At 48.6% G+C, this 22,941-nt stretch overlaps 1 protein-coding gene across 1 annotated transcript in view; it reads right to left on the reverse strand.

Annotated features, from left to right (window-relative positions):
• Nucleotides 1–19,088, reverse strand: part of LOC119391923 (serine/threonine-protein kinase Pink1, mitochondrial) — a 116,592-nt gene extending 97,504 nt beyond the window's left edge. Inside the window, exon 1 of the mRNA XM_037659572.2 lies at nt 18,886–19,088. Within this exon, the coding sequence (XP_037515500.2) occupies nt 18,886–19,088 (203 nt within the window). The remainder of the gene's footprint in view (nt 1–18,885) is intronic.
• Between the last annotated feature and the right edge of the window lie 3,853 nt (nt 19,089–22,941).

A 22,941-nucleotide genomic window follows, 5' to 3' on the forward strand; every position in this document is an offset into this window, starting at 1 on the left:
CCGACGAATAGGACTTGCGTCACCGGTGTTTATACGGTGCTGAACGACGGACGTTTGCCCTAGAGGTCTGTCGTCAAGATCAAAAATGTCACTGTACGACGCGAGGAGGCGACGGATGTCATTGGCCTGTGCAGGGTTGAGGTCCGGGGCAATCATCTTCGAGAAATCAGCCGGCAAAGAAGATGAGCTGTGAGTCGCAGTAGGCGCAAGTAAATCAGTCTCGGCGCTGAGAGCTGCAATTTCAAATTCGTCAGCATCAGATATGTTGGCCAAGAACATGCCACGAGGAAGTACTTGAGGGCACAAGCTGAAATTTAGAAGTGGTAGCGAGGTACGGTTGTCGGTGACAGTGACGAGTGTATGCGGAACGGCAACGTTCCGGCTCAAAAGAATGTCAACGAGGGGATAGAGGACATATTCACCGTCGGGAACCTGCGGCTCTGCTGTCAGAACGACGTAGGTGGCTGCCTGAGGTGAGAGACGCACGTCTTGAAGAGAGCACAGTCGCGGCGGGGTAGTGTTGGAAGCAGCGACGAGCTGAGGCAGTTCTAGCTGAAGGACGCCGGTAGCGCAATCGATGAGAGCAGAGTGATTTGACAAAAAGTCCAGTCCAAGGATAACGTCGTAAGGGCAGCGGTCAATCACGGCGAAGATGACTGAAGTAGGTTGGTCGACTATACTTAAGCGGGCAGTACACATACCAAGAACGATTGGCGTGCCGCCATCGGCCACACGGAGCACTTGTGTAGCTGCTGGTGTGAGGACTTTCTTTAAACGTGTGCGTAGCCGTGAACTCATTACAGATAGGTTCGCTCCCGTGTCGACAAGTGCTTGAACAGGTACGCCGTCTACTTTAACGTCGATGACACTTCGTCTGGTGGGTACAGAGAGAGGATTTGCTGCCGTAGTCGTCAATGCAGCACCACCTCCGGGGGCTGCATTTCTTAGTTTTCCGAAATGGTGCGGCCGAAAGCCACGGGGGACGATAGGCGTCGTGGCTGTGGCGAACGGGACGATGGGCGACGTGTTTGCGGCGAACGAGATTGGTGTCCACGTGGCGAAGGCGAGCGGCTGTACCAAGTGTTCCTAGCGGCATTGTCAGCGGCGTTGGACTCGGGAGCGGGTGAAAAATGGTGGGCATTACTGTCAAAACGGTCATATTGGTCGTTGCACGAGGGGTCGAGGACCATGTGCTGCGGCAGTAGCGGGCAATATGTCCAGCGCGGTGGCAGGTGAAACATATTGGGCGGTCATCTGCAGTTCGCCACTCAGCCGGGTTGCGAGAACGTGGAGAGAATCGTCGGTTGAGGAGGACGTGGCAGAAAGGCGTTCGCTGACTCTGGGCGTGGCGACAGAACACACAGAATGCACTCCGATATTTTCCAGCTCCTGACGAACGATGGCTTGAACGAGAGGAACGGTAACAGGGGTGGCATCGGTGCTGCGCGAATAGAATGCTGAGGGCGCCATCGCTTCCAGTTCACGACGAACAATTCGTGTCAGGTCTTCCGGCGGCGAAGGATGTTGCGGTGTTGACTGCTCTTCACACGTCGACGTGGCAGCGGTGTTTGGAAGTCTGGCGAACGGTTGCAGAATGCGGCGGCTTTTTGCTTGCTCGAACTGACGACACTCCTTGATGATCGCATCCACGGTCGAACAGCCCTTGCACATCAGGAGGTTGAATGCATCGTCGGCGATCCCCTTCAGCACATGCCCGACCTTTTCACTTTCCGTCATGTCACTGTCGGCCTTTCGGCAGAGAGCGAGCACGTCCTGGAATATAGGAGAGGTACGATTCCGTGGAGGATGAGCACGGCAGGCCAGTTCCTTTTTGGCGGCGATCTTACGGCCGGCGGGTTTGCCAAATACCTCTCGCCAACTTTTCTTTGCATTGGTCCCAGCTAGTGAGTTCTTCTTCGTTGTTTTCGTACCACACCTTCGCAGTGCCCCTCAAGTAAAATAACACGTTGGCCAGCTGAAGTGTGGGATCCCATCTGTTCGGTACACTCACGCGTTCAAACATGGCCAACCAGTCTTCAACGTCGACGCCATCGGTCCCACAGAACGTACCGGGATCCTTAGGTGGTACAAAAACAAGTGGTGGTGATGGCGACGTTGATGGAGACAGCGACGTTGATGCAGGAGGCTCAACGTTAGCCATGGTTGGGAGGGCGATGCGACGTCCGCTGCGGAGCTCCGTTGCCTGCTGAAGTACCCAGCACCTCCACCAATATGATACGGGGTTGTATGAGTATATAAAATATGTATTTACAGAGAGGAATCAGTAAAAGAGTCAAGATGGCTGACCGCCACACTCGCGCGCCAGTCAGGCTCTTCAGCCCTTCGTCTTCCTTCACTTCCTCTCCGTAACAATTCTAGATAAGCTACGTATAAGGGCCTGTTTTCTATTTTCGATATTTCTATACACTGGGTAAGAACGAACAGATTATCGTCTAACCGCCTGTCAATTCGAAATCCATTCTGAAGTTCTCCCAAAATATCATTTTGTTCTACCCACGCTTCTATTTTTAATATTACTGCCTGCATCGCCAACCTGTATAGCACCGATGTAATGGTTAGCGGTCTATACGAGCGAATGTTATCCTTTTCTCCCTTGCCTTTATAGATTAAGTTCATTCTACTTTTTCGCCAACTGTCTGGTATTTCCCTCTCCTGTAAGCACTTTTCTACGGCTTTCAGCAGTGCTTTAGTTTTATGTCCGAGTTCGTTAATGAGGCTGACGGGAACCCCATCTAAGCCCGGAGTAGTGCGCTTAGGAATTTTTCCTTCGGCCTTCTTCCAATTGAAATTCTCTAGTACTACATCTCGTCGGTTGCACTCCTTTGCGTATTTTTACTCACCGGGGGAATCCCCTGGGCGACCTTTTTAAACGAATCGGCTGTTATCTTTCGGATGTAACCTAGCGCTTTATGCCCTTCCAATTGATTTCCTGCTTCATCTACCATATGTTGTTGCATTGTGACAGACTTCCTACCCAGCGCTTTTAGGTGGCTCCAAAATATCCTAGGCGCGGCCTTCTTCTTTTCGCGAATCTCTGTCATCCAGCGTTCACTTTCACCTTTAATTTTTGCCTCGACTAATTTCTGCACAATGGATTTTTGCTCTAAATATATTTCCCATATTTGGTTGACTTCGTCCTGTGGCCGCTTCTCCTTTTTTGCTTGTCTGTGCTCCCGTGATGCCTCACGTCGCTTCTCGATCGCCTCCCGGATTTCTTTGTTCCACCAACTTTTTGGCTTTCTCTTTCCTTTCCAACAAATAGTTTTCTTCTCTTTTCCATTTCTTTCGTGATTACATGTAGCAGCTCACTATACTTCCAGTCCTTGCCTGTAGTTCGTCTACTTTTTCCTCGACTCTTGCGGCTATTTGTTATTTGTTTGTCATTTACGTAGATACAAGCTGCCAAACTTTGATTCTATGTTCTTATTTTCAGTTCTATATCCCATTTGTAATATTATGCGTTTATGATCACTACCCAAGCTGTTAATGCCTTCCTCGTCTATTCTCATCTCTCTAAGTTTGTCATATATTCCTTCTGTCATGAGGCAATCATCAATGCTCGATTGCCGGTTTCCGACTTCCCACGTGATCTGCCCCTCACACTTAGGCCCCACGTAACTATCTCAAGACTACGTTGCTCGCAGAGATCTAGCAATAACTTGCCATTGGTGTCTGAATATCCGTCAAGGTCATGAATGTGAGCGTTCATGTCCCTAGAAGGATTATTTCGGCATCATGACCAAATTCGTTAATATCGGTGCTTATGCATTTCACTATCTCCAGATTCTTTTCTCTGCAGTTATTGCCTGTCCACAAGTAAGCTACACCTAGCCACGTTTTCTTTCCACCTACTGTGCCCAAAACCCACATGTGCTCTGAACACGTTTGTTTCACTCTATCCAATTTTTTTCTGCTATGAATTAGCATTCCAACAACCCCACCTCTCCTTTCTGAGGTGATCCTGTTACATCCTTCCCAAATATAATTGTCAATATGTGGTGGCTCTTCCAAGTCTCTAAGGTGTGTTTCTGTAACCGCATAAACACCTATCTGTTCCTTGCTTAACTGCTCCTCAATCTCTAACCATTTTGCCTTTTTTCTGCCACCCTGCATGTTTATGTAACTAATTGCAACACGCGCCTTCTCCCTTCTTTTACCTTTTCTCTGGTTTTTCGCTATACTGCCTGTCAAAGAGTCCCCCTGGTTGTTTCCTCATTACAAGCTACCGTGGGCACCGAAGGGCCCGCGTGCCCCCCAAAAAAGCTACTGCGCGTCCTGCCAGTCGCCAGCCCACCTCATGACCAAGCCTCTTATCGAAGTGAATTCTGTCTCTTTGGAAACCGCCCGACCTATGCACCTCCCTGTTTATATCCACTACCTCGAAGTCCTTCTCTCGACTAATTCGCCGTATCTCTTTGTTTGCGTCGACAACCGCTCTTTGCAAGTTGATATTTCTCACTGGTACTTCCGGTATTGTGCATACCACTATCTGCACCTGAGGGGAAATGGCGCGCATGTCATCGACCCCTTTCGCCAATGTGGTCGCTAGTTCAGCTGATTCTTCATTCAAGACGTCGTTTAGACCTCCCGCGATTATCACGAGGTTACGTCCATTAGCCTTAGTTGCGAGTTTTGCGCTAGCTCGCCTCATCACTGATCCCAGCCTATGTCCCGGGAACTTCCCTATTAAAACTCGTTTGTCGCCTCTCACCCTTTCCTTGACTGCTTCTTCGCATCTAACTAAATTCGAGTCCCCGGCGATTATCACGTGCTCCGACTCTTCTGCTGGACCGTCCCGCACCTGGCCACTGCCTCGGTTACTAGCGCCTGCCACTGCTGCTTTGTCCCCTCCCCTTCCTTAAACTACTTCGCGGAAGCTGGGTCCTGTGACCCTTGCACCTGTCTTTTCCAAACCTGTTTCCCCCTTCGAGTCTACCACTGTGGGGTCGATGTCCCGCTGTTCCCGCTGTCGCTTGCTTCTTTGTTCACCATGACTACCTTTGCTAACCCCTCCTCGGCTGACTTAAGCCTTTCCCCCATAGCCATCGTTTTTTCCCGCTCTGTCGCCAACGCAATCTCCAGCTCGGCGATTCTTACCATGAGCTTATTCTGGGCAGCCATCATTATTTCAGCTCCCTCTGTCTTCTCATCCGTACAAACCTCTATTTTCCATCCCATTCCGCACCCTGAACTCTTTACGGTCTTTTTGACCATGGCTAGATCGTTCACACGGCGGATTAGATACACCTAAAGTCAAATGGTATCACAAAACTCCGCAAGTATGCTATACTTCAAAGCACATGTGTGCCTTTCAGCCACGTGGTGAACGAACAAAAAAAAAAGACCCAGGCGACTGTCACACAGGAAACAGTACAAATTGTAAGCCCTATTATGCTTCAAAACTTCAATCTAGTGGCTTATGTACTCTATAACTAAAAAAACAAGCTCGAATCATGCAAAAAAAAAAAAAACTTATCTGACGCTGTCATTCCGGAGCCCACGAAAAACACGTCCGTCCTCTGGATGGATGGATGCTATGAGCGTCCCATTTAAAACGGGGCGGTGACATGTCTGCCACCAGGCTCGAAGAAAAAAAAAAAAAAGCTTCCTTGTTTCATGTTGGCCTAATACCTTATCTACATTGATTAAATCTATGTATTATACCAAAAAATATAAATTCGCGGTCCATCTCTCTGCCTCTTAAGGCAGAATGACCTTATTTTTCCCCCATTATTTATTTTTGTTCTTTATCTCTACTTTTCTGCCACCAATACTCTAACCGTCTCTTATTTATTTCTATCGCGGACGTGTGCAGCTTTCCATTGTTGTCCCTAAAACCCAAGGCTTCATGTGAGACTCGTGCCCACACGTATACCTGGGTGAATATCGCCACATTCCAATCAGTACATGTTCCATCGTTTCCTTAGTGCCCCCGCAGCATAGTACATTGTTCTTCTTCGTTACTGAATCTCGCTTTATAACTACGCGTTCTAAGGCAGCCCGACCTTGCTTCAAACAGTAAAGCGCTTCCCCTTGAATTATCATAAACCTTTACCTCCTTATTTCGTTTTTTCCCTTTCGGTAGTTACTCAGAGCCGGCTTCTTTTCCATCGCTGCCATCCAATAAGTCCTCTCCGCCTCTCTGACCTTCCGCTTAATGCTCTTGTTGCCATATCGCCCGCACTGCTAGCCGTATATTTACTGATGAGCCTCCTAGTTCTTTTTCTCCACTGCGTGTCAACGCTTTTTCTATACAAATACCTGAAAACCTTCTCTGCCCATCTATTGTTCTTCATTTTCCCTCAGCCTCTCTTCGAATCTCATTTGCTCTGAGCTTCCCTCACTTCAAAGCCTGTCCATCCTCATATCACCCTTTACAGCCTCATTTGTCGTCTTCCCGTGAGCGCCCAACGCGAGGCGGCCCACCGTCCTTTGATTACATCCATTCCTGATTGTAACCTCTGACTTCATGCACACTACTGAGGTTCCCAAATGTAAGCCCCGGGACCATCACACCCTTCCACAGCCCTCGAAGCACCTCGTACCTATTGTATCCCCATAAAGCTCTGTGCTTCATAATTGCAGCATTCCTCTTTCCCTTTGCTACCGATGCTTTCTCTTGTACCTCCATATATCTATCCCCCTCATTTACCCATACTCCGAGGTACTTGTACTCGCTTACCCTCGGTATTTTTTGGCCCTGTATAAGACCACATGGTCCTCGTGATCATTGAATACCATCAATCCACATTTTGTTGCACTAAATCCTAGTCCTAGAGCCTCACATTCCCTTCCGCATATATCTGCCAGTCGCTGTATATCATCTTGACTGTCCGCAAATAAGACATATCATCAGCATAAAATAGACCTGGAAGCTTCTGCTCAACCATCGTGCCGACCTGCTTGTGTGACAAATTAAATCCAATGTTGCTACCTTCTAGCGCTTTTTCCATCCTCACCATGTACAGCATGAATAACAGCGGGGACAAAGGACATCCCTGTCTCAGCCCCTTGCTAATTTCAACGCTGTCCTTGCTACTTATTCCTTCCCATTCTATACAAACTGTATTTTCCTCGGTATATTTCCCTCAAAAGCTGTATACAGTCGTCACCTATGCCCACTTCTTTCAGTATATCCCACAAAATTTCCTGATTAACGTTGTCATACGCCCCGGTAATATCTAGATAAGCTACGTATAAGGGCCTGTTTTCTATTTTCGATATTTCTATACACTGGGTAGAACAAACAGATTATCGTCTAACCGCCTGTCAATTCGAAATCCATTCTGAAGTTCTCCCAAATATCATTTTGTTCTACCCACGCTTCTATTTTTAATTTTACTGCCTGCATCGCCAACCTGTATAGCACCGGATGTAATGGTTAGCGGTCTATACGAGCGAATGTTATCCTTTTCTCCCTTGCCTTTATAGATTAAGTTCATTCTACTTTTTTCGCCAACTGTCTGGTATTTCCCTCTCCTGTAAGCACTTTTCTACGGCTTTCAGCAGTGCTTCTTTAGTTTTATGTCCGAGTTCGTTAATGAGGCTGACGGGAACCCCATCTAAGCCCGGGAGTAGTGCGCTTAGGAATTTTTCCTTCGGCCTTCTTCCAATTGAAATTCTCTAGTACTACATCTTCGTCGGTTGCACTCCTTTGCGTACTTTACTCACTGGGGGAATCCCCTGGGCGACCTTTTTAAACGAATCAGCTGTTATCTTTCGGATGTAACCTAGCGCTTCATACCCTTCCATTGATTTCCTCCTTCATCTACCATATGTTGTTGCATTGTGACAGACTTCCTACCCAGCGCTTTTTAGGTGGCTCCAAAATATCCTAGGCGCGGCCTTCTTCTTTTCGCGAATCTCTGTCATCCAGCGTTCACTTCACCTTTAATTTTTGCCTCGACTAATTTCTGCACAATGGATTTTGCTCGATAATAATATTTCCCTATATTGGTTGACTTCGTCCTGTGGCCGCTTCTCCTTTTTGCTTGTCTGTGCTCCGTGATGCCTCACGTCGCTTCTCGATCGCCTCCCGGATTTCTTTGTTCCACCAACTTTTTGGCTTTCCTCTTTCCTTTCCAACAATAGTTTTCTTCTCTTTTTCCTTTCTTTCGTGATTACATGTAGCAGCTCACTATACTTCCAGTCTCTTGCCTGTAGTCGTCTACGTTTTCCTCGCTCTTGCGGCTATATTTGTTATTTGTTTGGCATTCTAGATACAAGCTGCCAAACTTTGATTCATGTTCTTATTTTCAAGTTTATATCCATTTGTAATATTATCGTTTATGATCACTACCCAAGCTGTTAATGCCTTCCTCTTCTATTCTCATCTCTCTAAGTTTGTCATATATCCTTCTGTCATGAGACAATAATCAATGCTCGAATTGCCGTTTGTTCCGACTTCCCCGTGATCTGCCTCTCACACTTAGCCCCACGGTAACTATCTCAAGACTACGTTGCTCGCAGAGATCTAGCAATAACTTGCCATTGGTGTCTGAATATCCGTCAAGGTCATGAAATGTGAGCGTTTCATGTCCCCTAGAAGGATTATTCGGCATCATGACCAAATTCTTAATATCGGTGCTATGCATTTCACTATCTCCAGATTCTTTTCTCTGCAGTTATTGCTGTCCACAAGTAAGCTACACCTAGCCACGTTTTCTTTCCACCTACTGTGCCCGAACCCCTATTGCTCTGAACACGTTTGTTTCACTCTCTCCACATTTTGTTCTGCTATGAATTAGCATTCCACCCCCCACCTCTCCTTTCTGAGGTGATCCTGTTACATCCTTCCCAAATTAATTGTCAATATGGTGGCTCTTCCAAGTCTCTAAGGTGTGTTTCTGTAACCGCATAAACACCTATCTGTTCCTTGCTTAACTGCTCCTCAATCTCTAACCATTTTGCCTTTTTTCTGCCACCCTGCATGTTTATGTAACTAATTGCAACACGCGCCTTCTCCCTTCTTTTACCTTTTCTCTGGTTTTTCGCTATACTGCCTGTCAAAGAGTCCCCCTGGTTGTTTCCTCATTACAAGCTACCGTGGGCACCGAAGGGCCCGCGTGCCCCCCAAAAAAGCTACTGCGCGTCCTGCCAGTCGCCAGCCCACCTCATGACCAAGCCTCTTATCGAAGTGAATTCTGTCTCTTTGGAAACCGCCCGACCTATGCACCTCCCTGTTTATATCCACTACCTCGAAGTCCTTCTCTCGACTAATTCGCCGTATCTCTTTGTTTGCGTCGACAACCGCTCTTTGCAAGTTGATATTCTCACTGGTACTTCCGGTATTGTGCATACCACTATCTGCACCTGAGGGGAAAGGCGCGCATGTCATCGACCCCTTTCGCCAATGTGGTCGCTAGTTCAGCTGATTCTTCATTCAAGACGTCGTTTAGACCTCCCGCGATTATCACGAGGTTACGTCCATTAGCCTTAGTTGCGAGTTTTGCGCTAGCTCGCCTCATCACTGATCCCAGCCTATGTCCCGGCTTCCCTATTAAACTCGTTTGTCGCCTCTCACCCTTTCCTTGACTGCTTCTTCGCATCTAACTAATTCGAGTCCCCGGCGATTATCACGTGCTCCGACTCTTCTGCTGGACCGTCCCGCACCTGGCCACTGCCTCGGTTACTAGCGCCTGCCACTGCTGCTTTGTCCCTCCCCTTCCTTAAACTACTTCGCGGAAGCTGGGTCCTGTGACCCTTGCACCTGTCTTTTCCAAACCTGTTTCCCCCTTCGAGTCTACCACTGTGGGGGTCGATGTCCCGCTGTTCCCGCTGTCGCTTGCTTCTTTGTTCACCATGACTACCTTTGCTAACCCCTCCTCGGCTGACTTAAGCCTTTCCCCCATAGCCATCGTTTTTTCCCGCTCTGTCGCCAACGCAATCTCCAGCTCGGCGATTCTTACCATGAGCTTATTCTGGGCAGCCATCATTATTTCAGCTCCCTCTGTCTTCTCATCCGTACAAACCTCTATTTTCCATCCCATTCCGCACCCTGAACTCTTTACGGTCTTTTTGACCATGGCTAGATCGTTCACACGGCGGATTAGATACCTAAAGTCAATGGTATCACAAAACTCCGCAAGTATGCTATACTTCAAAGCACATGTGTGCCTTTCAGCCACGTGGTGAACGAACAAAAAAAAAAGACCCAGGCGACTGTCACACAGGAAACAGTACAAATTGTAAGCCCTATTATGCTTCAAAACTTCAATCTAGTGGCTTATGTACTCATATAACTAAAAAACAAGCTCGAATCATGCAAAAAAAAAAACTTATCTGACGCTGTCATTCGGAGACCTCTCGGGAAACCCACGAAAAACACGTCCGTTCCTCCGAGATTGGATGGATGATGGATGCTATGAGCGTCCCCTTTAAAATGGGGCGGTGACATGTCTGCCACCAGGCTCGAAGAAAAAAAAAAAAAGCTTCCTTGTTTCATGTTGGCCTAATACCTTATCTACATTGATTAAATCTATGTTATTATACCAAAAAAATATAAATTCACGGTCCATCTCTCTGCCTCTTAAGGCAGAATGACCTTATTTTTCCCCCATTATTTATTTTTGTTCTTTATCTCTACTTTTCTGCCACCAATACTCTAACCGTCTCTTACTTATTTCTATCGCGGACGTGTGCAGCTTTCCATTGTTGTCCCTAAAACCCAAGGCTTCATGTAGACTCGTGCCCACACGTATACCTGGGTGAATATCGCCACATTCAATCAGTACATGTTCCATCGTTTCCTTAGTTCCCCCGCAGCATGTACATTGTTCTTCTTCGTTACTGAATCTCGCTTTATAACTACGCGTTCTAAGGCAGCCCGACCTTGCTTCAAACAGTAAAGCGCTTCCCCTTGAATTATCATAAAACCTTTCCCTCCTTATTTCGTTTTTTCCCTTTCGGTAGTTACTCAGAGCCGGCTTCTTTTCCATCGCTGCCATCCAATAAGTCCTCTCCGCCTCTCTGACCTTCCGCTTAATGCTCCTTGTTGCCATATCGCCCGCACTGCTAGCCGTATATTTACTGGTGAGCCTCCTAGTTCTTTTTCTCCACTGCGTGTCAACGCTTTTTCTATACAAATACCTGAAAACCTTCTCTGCCCATCTACTGTTCTTCATTTTCCTCAGCCTCTCTTCGAATCTCATTTTGCTCTGAGCTTCCCTCACTTCAAAGCCTGTCCATCCCATATCACCCTTTACAGCCTCATTTGTCGTCTTCCCGTGAGCGCCCAACGCGAGGCGGCCCACCGTCCTTTGATTTACATCCATTCCTGATTGTACCTCTGACTTCATGCACACTACTGAGTTCCCAAATGTAAGCCCCGGGACCATCACACCCTTCCACAGCCCTCGAAGCACCTCGTACCTATTGTATCCCCATAAAGCTCTGTGCTTCATAATTGCAGCATTCCTCTTTCCCTTTGCTACCGATGCTTTCTCTTGTACCTCCATATATCTATCCCCCTCATTTACCCATACTCCGAGGTACTTGTACTCGCTTACCCTCGGTATTTTTTGGCCCTGTATAAAGACCGCATGGTCTTCGTGATCATTGAATACCATCAATCCACATTTTGTTGCACTAAATCCTAGTCCTAGAGCCTCACATTCCCTTCCGCATATATCTGCCAGTCGCTGTATATCATCTTGACTGTCCGCAAATAAGACAATATCATCAGCATAAAATAGACCTGGAAGCTTCTGCTCAACCATCGTGCCGACCTGCTTGTGTGACAAATTAAATCCAATGTTGCTACCTTCTAGCGCTTTTTCCATCCTCACCATGTACAGCATGAATAACAGCGGGGACAAAGGACATCCCTGTCTCAGCCCCTTGCTAATTTCAACGCTGTCCTTGCTACTTATTCCTTCCCATTCTATACAAACTGTATTTTCTCGGTATATTTCCCTCAAAAGCTGTATACAGTCGTCACCTATGCCCACTTCTTTCAGTATATCCCACAAAATTTCCTGATTAACGTTGTCATACGCCCCGGTAATATCTAGATAAGCTACGTATAAGGGCCTGTTTTCTATTTTCGATATTTCTATACACTGGGTAAGAACAAACAGATTATCGTCTAACCGCCTGTCAATTCGAAATCCATTCTGAAGTTCTCCCAAAATATCATTTTGTTCTACCCACGCTTCTATTTTTAATTTTACTGCCTGCATCGCCAACCTGTATAGCACCGATGTAATGGTTAGCGGTCTATACGAGCGAATGTTATCCTTTTCTCCCTTGCCTTTATAGATTAAGTTCATTCTACTTTTTCGCCAACTGTCTGGTATTTCCCTCTCCTGTAAGCACTTTTCTACGGCTTTCAGCAGTGCTTCTTTAGTTTTATGTCCGAGTTCGTTAATGAGGCTGACGGGAACCCCATCTAAGCCCGGAGTAGTGCGCTTAGGAATTTTTCCTTCGGCCTTCTTCCAATTGAAATTCTCTAGTACTACATCTTCGTCGGTTGCACTCCTTTGCGTACTTTTACTCACTGGGGGAATCCCCTGGGCGACCTTTTTAAACGAATCAGCTGTTATCTTTCGGATGTAACCTAGCGCTTCATACCCTTCCAATTGATTTCCTCCTTCATCTACCATATGTTGTTGCATTGTGACAGACTTCCTACCCAGCGCTTTTAGGTGGCTCCAAAATATCCTAGGCGCGGCCTTCTTCTTTTCGCGAATCTCTGTCATCCAGCGTTCACTTTCACCTTTAATTTTTGCCTCGACTAATTTCTGCACAATGGATTTTTGCTCTAAATATATTTCCCATATTTGGTTGACTTCGTCCTGTGGCCGCTTCTCCTTTTTTGCTTGTCTGTGCTCCCGTGATGCCTCACGTCGCTTCTCGATCGCCTCCCGGATTTCTTTGTTCCACCAACTTTTTGGCTTTCTCTTTCCTTTCCAACAAATAGTTTTCTTCTCTTTTTCCATTTCTTTCGTGATTACATGTAGCAGCTCACTATACTTCCAGTCTTTGCCTGGTAGTTCGTCTACTTTTTCCTCGACTCTTGCGGCTATATTTGTTATTTGTTTGTCATTTAGATACAAGCTGCCAAACTTTGATTCTATGTTCTTATTTTCAGTTTTATATCCCATTTGTAATATTATGCGTTTATGATCACTACCCAAGCTGTTAATGCCTTCCTCGTCTATTCTCATCTCTCTAAGTTTGTCATATATTCCTTCTGTCATGAGACAATAATCAATGCTCGATTGCCGGTTTCCGACTTCCCACGTGATCTGCCCCTCACACTTAGGCCCCACGTTAACTATCTCAAGACTACGTTGCTCGCAGAGATCTAGCAATAACTTGCCATTGGTGTCTGAATATCCGTCAAGGTCATGAATGTGAGCGTTCATGTCCCCTAGAAGGATTATTTCGGCATCATGACCAAATTCTTTAATATCGGTGCTTATGCATTTCACTATCTCCAGATTCTTTTCTCTGCAGTTATTGCCTGTCCACAAGTAAGCTACACCTAGCCACGTTTTCTTTCCACCTACTGTGCCCGAAACCCACATGTGCTCTGAACACGTTTGTTTCACTCTATCCAATTTTGTTCTGCTATGAATTAGCATTCCAACACCCCACCTCTCCTTTCTGAGGTGATCCTGTTACATCCTTCCCAAATATAATTGTCAATATGTGGTGGCTCTTCCAAGTCTCTAAGGTGTGTTTCTGTAACCGCATAAACACCTATCTGTTCCTTGCTTAACTGCTCCTCAATCTCTAACCATTTTGCCTTTTTTCTGCCACCCTGCATGTTTATGTAACTAATTGCAACACGCGCCTTCTCCCTTCTTTTACCTTTTCTCTGGTTTTTCGCTATACTGCCTGTCAAAGAGTCCCCCTGGTTGTTTTCCTCATTACAAGCTACCGTGGGCACCGAAGGGCCCGCGTGCCCCCCAAAAAAGCTACTGCGCGTCCTGCCAGTCGCCAGCCCACCTCATGACCAAGCCTCTTATCGAAGTGAATTCTGTCTCTTTGGAAACCGCCCCACCTGTGCACCTCCCTGTTTATATCCACTACCTCGAAGCCCTTCTCTCGACTAATTCGCCATATCTCTTTGTTTGCGTCGACAACAGCTCTTTGCAAGTTGATATCTCTCACTGGTACTTCCGGTATTGTGCATACCACTATCTGCACCTGAGAGGAAATGGCGCGCATGTCCTCGACCCCTTTCGCCAATGTGGTCGCTAGTTCGGCTGATTCTTCATTCAAGACGTCGTTTAGACCTCCCGCGATTATCACGAGGTTACGTCCATTAGCCTTAGTTGCGAGTTTTTGCGCTAGCTCGTCTCATCACTGATCCCAGCCTATGTCCCGGGAACTTCCCTATTAAAACTCGTTTGTCGCCTCTCACCCTTTCCTTGACTGCTTCTTCGCATCTAACTAAATTCGAGTCCCCGGCGATTATCACGTGCTCCGACTCTTCTGCTGGACCGTCCCGCACCTGGCCACTGCCTCGGTTACTAGCGCGTGCCACTGCTGCTTTGTCCCCTCCCCTTCCCAAAACTACTTCGCGGAAGCTGGGTCCTGTGACCCTTGCACCTGTCTTTTCCAAACCTGTTTCCCCCTTCGCGTCTACCACTGTGGGGGTCAATGCCCGACTGTTCCCGCTGTCGCTTGCTTCTTTGTTCACCATGACTACCTTTGCTAACCCCTCCTCGGCTGACTTAAGCCTTTCCCCCATAGCCATCGTTTTTTCCCGCTCTGTCGCCAACGCAATCTCCAGCTCGGCGATTCTTACCATGAGCTTATTCTGGGCAGCCATCATTATTTCCATTTTCGCCTCTAACTCGCATTGCTTACACTTGGCGTCAGCTCCCTCTGTCTTCTCATCCGTACAAACCTCTATTTTCCATCCCATTCCGCACCCTGAACACTTTACGGTCTTTTTGACCATGGCTAGATCGTTCACACGGCGGATTAGATACACTTAAAGTCAAATGGTATCACAAAACTCCGCAAGTATGCTATACTTCAAAGCACATGTGTGCCTTTCAGACACGTGGTGACCGAACGGAAAAAAAAACCCAGGCGACTGTCACACAGGAAACAGTACAAAATTGTAAGCCCTATTATGCTTCAAAGCTTCAATCTAGTGGCTTATGCACTCATATAACAAAAAAACAAGCTCGAATCATGCAATAAAAAAAAACCTTATCTGACGCTGTCATTCCGGAGCCCCACGAAAAACACGTCCGTCCTCTAGCAGCGTAAAAAGCGCGTCAAAAGCAGCGTCAAAAGCAGCGTCAAAAGCAGAACCCTCGCAGCGACCCATAGCGGCGCCCCCTGGCATCTTTACATGGCATTTCGAAACCGAAACCGATCACACAACACCACATCATCCCCTCTTCGAAGAAAGTAGACATCAGTTAACCTGCGTTAGACATCAGTAAACCTGCAATGCGGCACACAGAATGGACCTTATTACACGGAATGTACCTTATTACTGACACTGAACACAGCACTACACATTGTCAATGCACATGGATAATACAGTCCACATTACTGAATGTGTGCGGAACACTGCGCGGAATGAAATGCAGAGAATGAAATGCACAACACTGTACAGAGCAATATTGCATGAATAATGTACATGGAATCAGTCCACTGCACGTAATGAACAAAGCTTGCATAAGAAGATCCTATTATGACATTAACTATTTCACATAGTCCTCATAACGTCGTGGCTTGTGACGCTTCCGCTTAGTGCGGCGCCTTTTTGAAGAACTAGGTGACCGCGTTAGGTCACCTGGAATCTGTTGAAACACTCAGAATGGTGAGAGGTGATGACCTTGCCTCCTCGCACGACTTCGTAGCACAAACTGCAGGACGATGTTTCATCGGTCCATCTCGATGAGCTGGGAAGGCCTCCCCCCCCTTGAAGAAGAGTTTTCTGGTACCGGGGCACTTGCCGAGACGGAACTGTCGGACGCACAAAGGAAACGCTGTCAGGTAACACGGCAGCGGCATCCGTCGGAGACACAGATTCACCCACAGGGGCGAAACTGGCAGCGTCGCTGGAAGCACACGCACGGGCGGAGCACATGCAGATGCAGACACTGTAGAAACGCTGTGCACACGCAGAAGGTGCATCCGGGCATACACAGGAAGAACTGCAGGGGAAGTAGCAGCCGGCTCGGAAGAACAAAGAGTCACTGCTGTAGTTGCGGGCAAAGTCGCACCGGTTCCCGAGGGAAAGCAGGACATCGTGGCACCGCAGATGTTGATGCCCAAAGCACGAATTGCGTCACGGCCAAGAAGTGATGGACCACGCGGAGTGACGTGGAAGAAGACCGGAGCGTTGGTGTCACCGTAAGAAACGTTAGCAACAAAGTGTCCGAGGTTAGGAATGACCTGTCGAGAATAATTCTGAAGACGAAACTTAGACTTCGCCAAGCGAACCCCAGGAAAATTTTTGAAGAAATCTTCGGTACTAAGTAAATGCTGAAGCACCGGTATCAACCAAGACCGAAAAAGGAACGTGCTCTACAGAAACCACGACGCGGGGTTCCGGAGCTGAGTGCATCCGAGACTATCCACGTTTAAGACTGTGACCGTATTGGTCTGCGCGACAGCACTCGACGGAGCAGATGAAGGAAATGCTTCAGGAAAATTTACAGGACAAGAATTGCAGACGGACTGAAAATGTCCGATTTTTCCGCACGCAAGACAAATGCGGTTCCGCGGACACTGCGCAAGTTGGCTAAATGCCGAGCCGATCCGCAACGAAACAGTGTGCGGTTGTACTATGTGAAGGAGAATGCGGACGCGAGCCCAAAGCTCGATGCTGATCCGGAAAGAATGAATTCGGCGTCATGGGGTCGCCATGTTGACGGCTTCCCGACATCGCGATGCGGAGGGGCCGCTATGTTGACCGCCACGAAAGGATTGTGCAGGTGGGCGGCCATGTTGACCGCCGCGCCGAGACGAAGAAGCTAGAAGGGCCGCCTGTTGGCGCGTCCGTGAAACAAAGGACCGGCGCCATGGCCCCCCGCAGCAGAAAGTTGCTGCACTGAGTGCGGAGCGAATTGCTCCAACTGCACACGCACAAGTTCATCCTCTCGCGCAATCGAGAGGGCTTCTGAAAAATTGATGGACGAGCCTTTTTGGAGGAGTCGGCAACGGACATTCTGCGACGCGACGCCGATAAAGAGTTGCTGTCTGATCATGTCATTTTCGAGCGCGCCGAACCGTAGGACGCGGCTAGCGACCGGAGACTAGCTATGAAGTCTACCACGGGCTCACCGGGGAGCGACGACGCTCTTGGAAGCGGAGGCGCGCTTTATTTACAAGTGCGCCGGTTGAATATCGACTAGAGTTACTGTATATGCTACCTTTAGGTAGCAGAGTTGCGCATAGGTCCGCCATCTTGCCCTCCGTGGCATCCACGCTAAGCAGGAAAGCCACCTTTCTGGAATGTAAGCCGACGCGGCTGCTGTTGTTGCTGCTGTTCTCTCGGCCCAGCGGCTCCGTGTACTTTCTCGTTCGTTCATAACGCGTCGCTGGCGCAATGACTTTCGATTCGAAGAAAAAAAAAGAATGGAAAGCTCGGAGAAACAATAATTTGAGATGGAACAGGTGGAGATGAAACACTATCGCGAGTAATATTTTTTTTTAATGGCAAATAGGAATAGTGCGACGGTCACGATTCTGGACCAATTAAATTCAGCCCAGTTATTCGTTTCACGTAGTTTTTGATGCAGCGCTTCAAAAGATTAAGTGAATAGCTCGACAAAACAGTGCTAAATTATCACTGTGTTTTACAAATAGCGCACGCTAACGAGAATTTTGCGTACGTCTAGGTAGATGTGGCATATAAAAACAATCGGTCATGCTTCAAACTTTTATGCCGCACAGTACTCGAATGAATCATGCTGTTTTGATAGACCTGTAAGGTTCATATTCACACACATCGCCTCCTTCCACAGTCACTCGCGCATATTTTACCATCTTGTCCCGTTCGACTTTTAATCAACCTTTGACCAGTGAAAGAGAAGCGATATATATCCTGTTCGTTATCGCCGCTTCTGACGTCTCATGCGCAGCAGCCACTTGAGACGGCGACGGACGACGGAGAGAGACTTGCCAATGGAATCGAGAAGAAGGCCTTTCCGTGCTCTTGTCGGTTCGTGCAGTGGGAGCTCAGCATCCTGTTATTGTCGCAACTTCGCAACACTGAGTCAGGGCGCTGCGCCGCGCAGACGTTCGCAAAAACGGACAGCAGAATACACCACCCAACACGACAAACAATCCGACCTCAGCTGGACCGTCTTGCGCTTCGCCGGACGGCTTGATTTGGCTTGATACAGCGGTGGTGGCGCGGCGATCGCCAGCACCCACGCGGCCGTGAAGTTGGCTTTCCCTAAAACGGATGCTTTTTGCGCACGTGAGCGCGCTGGGCGAATGGTGGCGCGAGCGGCGAGTTCTATCAGAGGCGCAACTCTGCTACCTAAAGGTAGCATATACAGTAACTCTAATATCGACACCAGAGCGGCGCCCCCTGGCATCTTTACATGGCATTTCGAAACCAAACCGATCACACACGAACACCACAGTTTAAAGCTTCTAAACTAGTTATCACAAGTGAAGGAAGGAAATTTTCTTTGGTTGGTTTTACAAATGCTATGCACGCGGTGTTGCATTGGTGTTGTCTTCGCATGGTCACGTGGTACTGCAGCGGCGAAATCCAAGAAAGCGCAGCGGATCACTTGGCTTGACGTCACGCCTGCAATTGCGCTCCGGCGGCTCAAGGTCATTGCGACGCGATGAATGACCTTGGGAAACATGGCGTAATTGAGTTTTCGCTCCAAATAACAGGTTTGCAGGTTCGCTTTGACTCTATAGTACCCGTTCTCGTCACTCGCAGTGCTCGCCGCTGTGACTGTACACGGCGCCACGTGCGCCGCCATCGTGGTGGCCGCATCGTTCCTGCTCGCGTCTTCGGCCGCCGACCCCGCTGTGCCGCCGCCGTCGCTGGACCCGCTCTCCGGCTGGACAGCGGCGTCCGCGCTCGAGGCTCGAGGACGACGAGCACGCTGCGCGAGGGCCATGGGCGTAGCCAAGGGGGGGGTTGGGGGGTTCAAACCCCCCCCGAAATTTTTCAGTTTTGCTTGCGTATATAGGCACGCGCACATACAAACGCACGCACGAACATACATAAAGTATGGTTGAACCCCCCCCGAAAAAAATTTCTGGCTACGCCCCTGGCGAGGCGCGGCGCTCGCCTAGGAGGAGCGGCCGCCAATGCCGACGACAGCGAAATGCTTGAGCCGCCGCTGGACGGCGGGACAGACCCCTACTGCCAGGCACAGCTCGTGCAGGTGCTCACTTCGACGTCCTATCTATCTATATCTATCTATCTATCTATCTATCTATCTATCTATCTATCTATCTATCTACTATTATCTCTATCTATATCTATCTATCTATCGCACGCACCTCTAGCAACACGCTGGACAGCAGGAAGAGATATGGCCTACCCTGTGCGGTTGTCTGAACTTTTTCTGTCAGACTAGCAAACGCAGATCTATCTATATCATCTATCTATCTATCTATCTATCTATCTATCTATCTATCTATCTATCTATCTATCTATCTATCTATCTATCTATCTACTACTCTATCTATCTATCTATCTATCGCTCATAAAACACACGACGCGCGGGACGATGTTGTCGCAGCTTGGACATTATACGGAACCTCACGGCGACGCCGACGCGAACGCAATAATGCGCCTGGAGTGTCTCTTGTAATTGATATCGCAATGAAATTACGTGGCGCTTTTCAAGAGCTGGACAGGAAAATAAAGAAAAGTATTCTCTTAAAAAACGTATTATGCACAGTTGTGTCGCAGAGGTTCCATTAAGTACAACTACAAAGCCACCCTGACGGCTAGTGTCTGTGTTTTTGTGTCACGCGCTGACCACAGTGTAAAATATCAACGCAGGAGCGCGAGGAGTCGTGGAACGCGAGCGAACTGGAGTTCCTCGCTCCGCGCCTGGTGCGCAACGGCTCACGCGCCGTGCTCGCTTCTCGACCGCACACGCCCACCGGCTACCGCATCGCCTATGGCTACCGGCGCTTATGCCTACTTCCGCGGCAGATGGCGCTACGAACTGCACGCACGCCGTGTACCACGCGCCCTTTCGCGCTGCACGACGGCCGGTTGGCGTACCGGAACCCGGGATTCGACAGGTGCTGCCCCTCTGACTAACTTGGTCAGCGAAATATCTTCTTTGGCTTACCCGCACCTTTGTGTAACTTTGAATACCTGCAGATCCTGTAGTGCGAGCATACGGCTGTACAGGAAACGAGGAATGTTTCTGCGAGCCAAAAACTTTCTCATCGCTTCAAGTCTCAATCTTCCCAGACCCTTTAGAACGATAAACTCTACTCCCCCCGCTGCAAGCCCAAACGACCTTGCGTGTGCTTTTGACCTTGAAGATCAGCCAAAGTCAGTTTCCACCTCTTCCTCGTCGCGCGTGTGTCGTCGTAGCAACGGACATGCGCTTCAGTGTCGGTTTGTTTTACCCCGCGCACCCCTCTCTACTGGTCGGCTGAGAGCCGCGAGCCGGCGGGCGCCCGCACCTCGAGACCTTAACTAGTGTCCTTCTGCGCCGGCAATTTACGAAGAGAAATGTGCCGCGCAGGGCACGCTGTCCACATTTTTCACATGGCGCGGCGGTGTCCTGCTACGCAGGACACCGTTATACTACAGACACCGTTATACCCTCAATTGTATACCATTTTTTTAAAACACAGACGTCCTTGGTCATCGTGTCTTCCCTTTTTTCTCTCTCGTTGGCAGGCAGGTTCGGTATGCCTGAGCTGGCTCGCGTGGCTTGTCACCGTGGATACGGCACACAGCTCCTCTTCACAGTGGCGGCGAAGACCCGGACCAACACCAACTGGTCGCGCCTTGCCTCGATGAAGTCGCAGGGAAACGTTCGCCAAGTATCTCAAGGTCAGTGACAACCACAGAGCTCCTTTCTGACATCACCAGCAGATACAGAAATACAGGGACATAACGCTGCTCACAAGGAAACCGCTTGGTCTCTGAGTGGACTCATTCAGTTAAAGGGCCCTTAAACCACCGACAGACGCTCGCGTGCTCCTCTACGTGCCTTTCCGTTATGTGCAACGGCCGTCGGGACGTCAACCTGTCCCGATTAGGTGACCGTCGCGAGCAACATAGGCTGTCAGTGTGCGAACAAGAACCTGTTTTCTGTAGGAGATGTGCGCGCTCCTTGCGTTTTCACCTCGGACGCTGAGGAAGGGCATTCGGAGGGTGGACAGACGAGCCGAAGAACGCAGCGCAGCGAAGGAAAGAGCGAACAGCAAACGCGTGTAACTCCGCTAGCGTTCGCTGTAGCCGCAACTAAATTTCGAACCTCTGGGTGGTTTAGGGGCCCTTTAATTTTCAATTAGTATTCAGACAGTTAATTTAGCCTTATCTAAGTAAACTTCTCGTATATCATACGTATGCAACATAACTCTTAACTTTAACCAGAACGATCGGTTTCGTACCATGGTGTTATTTTCATAATTTTTTTTTCTGAATATTCGGAAAACCGGAAGTGCTGGACTGAAGGTGCTTGGAATAGAAATGAGAGCGTCACTCGAGTAATTTTACATTCGAATGGTCGTTTTTGAGCGCTCCGGAGGCTCTGAAAAATGTGTCTTACTACTAATATAATCGGGCCACTACATAAGGAACGAGGAACACATGGCTTGCATACCTGCTTGTTCTCGTTGTAGCGCTTTCAAGCTGTTGAGTTCACCACTTTCGAACACAGTCAGAGCGCTCTCAAACGAATGTGCCATAAGTGACTCTCTTGGCGGTCCGTACACTGTTTCTCCATACGTAGCGTTCCTTCGTATACGCTTTACGCATCGCGTTGTGTGAACGCATGTTTCGCGCTGCTCGGGAGACGATGATGTCGCTGGGCGTTTTACACACACTAATATTCTACACTAATGAACTATTAGTGTTGAATTCACAGGGACAACTTGGCGTCCTTAACACTGTTTTTTTCTGTATATCGCGTCTCTTCGTGCGCGCTTTGCGCATCGCGATGTGTGAACGCATATGTGAACGGTACCTACGGGCACTTCTCGCGCATCGCAGGAGACGCTGGTGTCGCTGGGCTACGACGGCGTCAACCTTCACTGGTCGACTCCGGGCGGTCGGTGCGGCCGCGGCGGCGACGCTCACGCCCTGACGGACCTGGTGCGGCTCCTGCGGACGCGTCTGCGACGGCCGCTGGCTCGCCGTGACGCTGCCGCGCCAAGGAGCCACTTTGTTGAGGTGGCGTCGCAGGTGGCACCGCTCGCCAAGCTCGCCGTACTTTCTCGTGGTCCAGGTACGAGCCTTTAATTGAATTCAACCCAATCGAATATCTTAATTATACTGTCGGAACAAGGTGAATCGGAACAATACTTGGGCAAAAAATTGCCGACAATTACGATACTGCTAATGCGAAACTTCAGCGAAGCTCTACGCGTGTTTCCATTTCGATATATTGAAAAGTCAGTACCATAGGTGGTGCAGTGCCATGGCACTGACACGAGAAGTCAGTGCCTTTGGGGGGTGGGGGAGGCAAGGAGGCGGGGAACTATCCGTTGTGTTTTGGCGCCCCCCCCCCCCCGTGCCCCCTTTGGCACCACCGCTGATCACACGACAAGTGCTAAAGAACACAGTGCTTTGACCCAGATGAGAAATCGTGTTTGGAAAAATGTTATAGGCTGCTGAGCGATGTGTACAATTGGAGAGCGGTAACCTGTCCCTAATAAAGATCACCGACCTACAAGTCGCGATTTTTTCTGGTCATCGCTACCTTTGAAAAGCCTACAGTTATCGCATTCTGTCGGTACTAGCACATTGAGAAGAAACTTCGAAGTTGC

The sequence above is a fragment of the Rhipicephalus sanguineus genome, chromosome 4 (genome assembly GCF_013339695.2).
Source record: "Rhipicephalus sanguineus isolate Rsan-2018 chromosome 4, BIME_Rsan_1.4, whole genome shotgun sequence".
In the NCBI taxonomy this organism is placed as follows: Eukaryota; Metazoa; Arthropoda; class Arachnida; order Ixodida; family Ixodidae; genus Rhipicephalus; species Rhipicephalus sanguineus.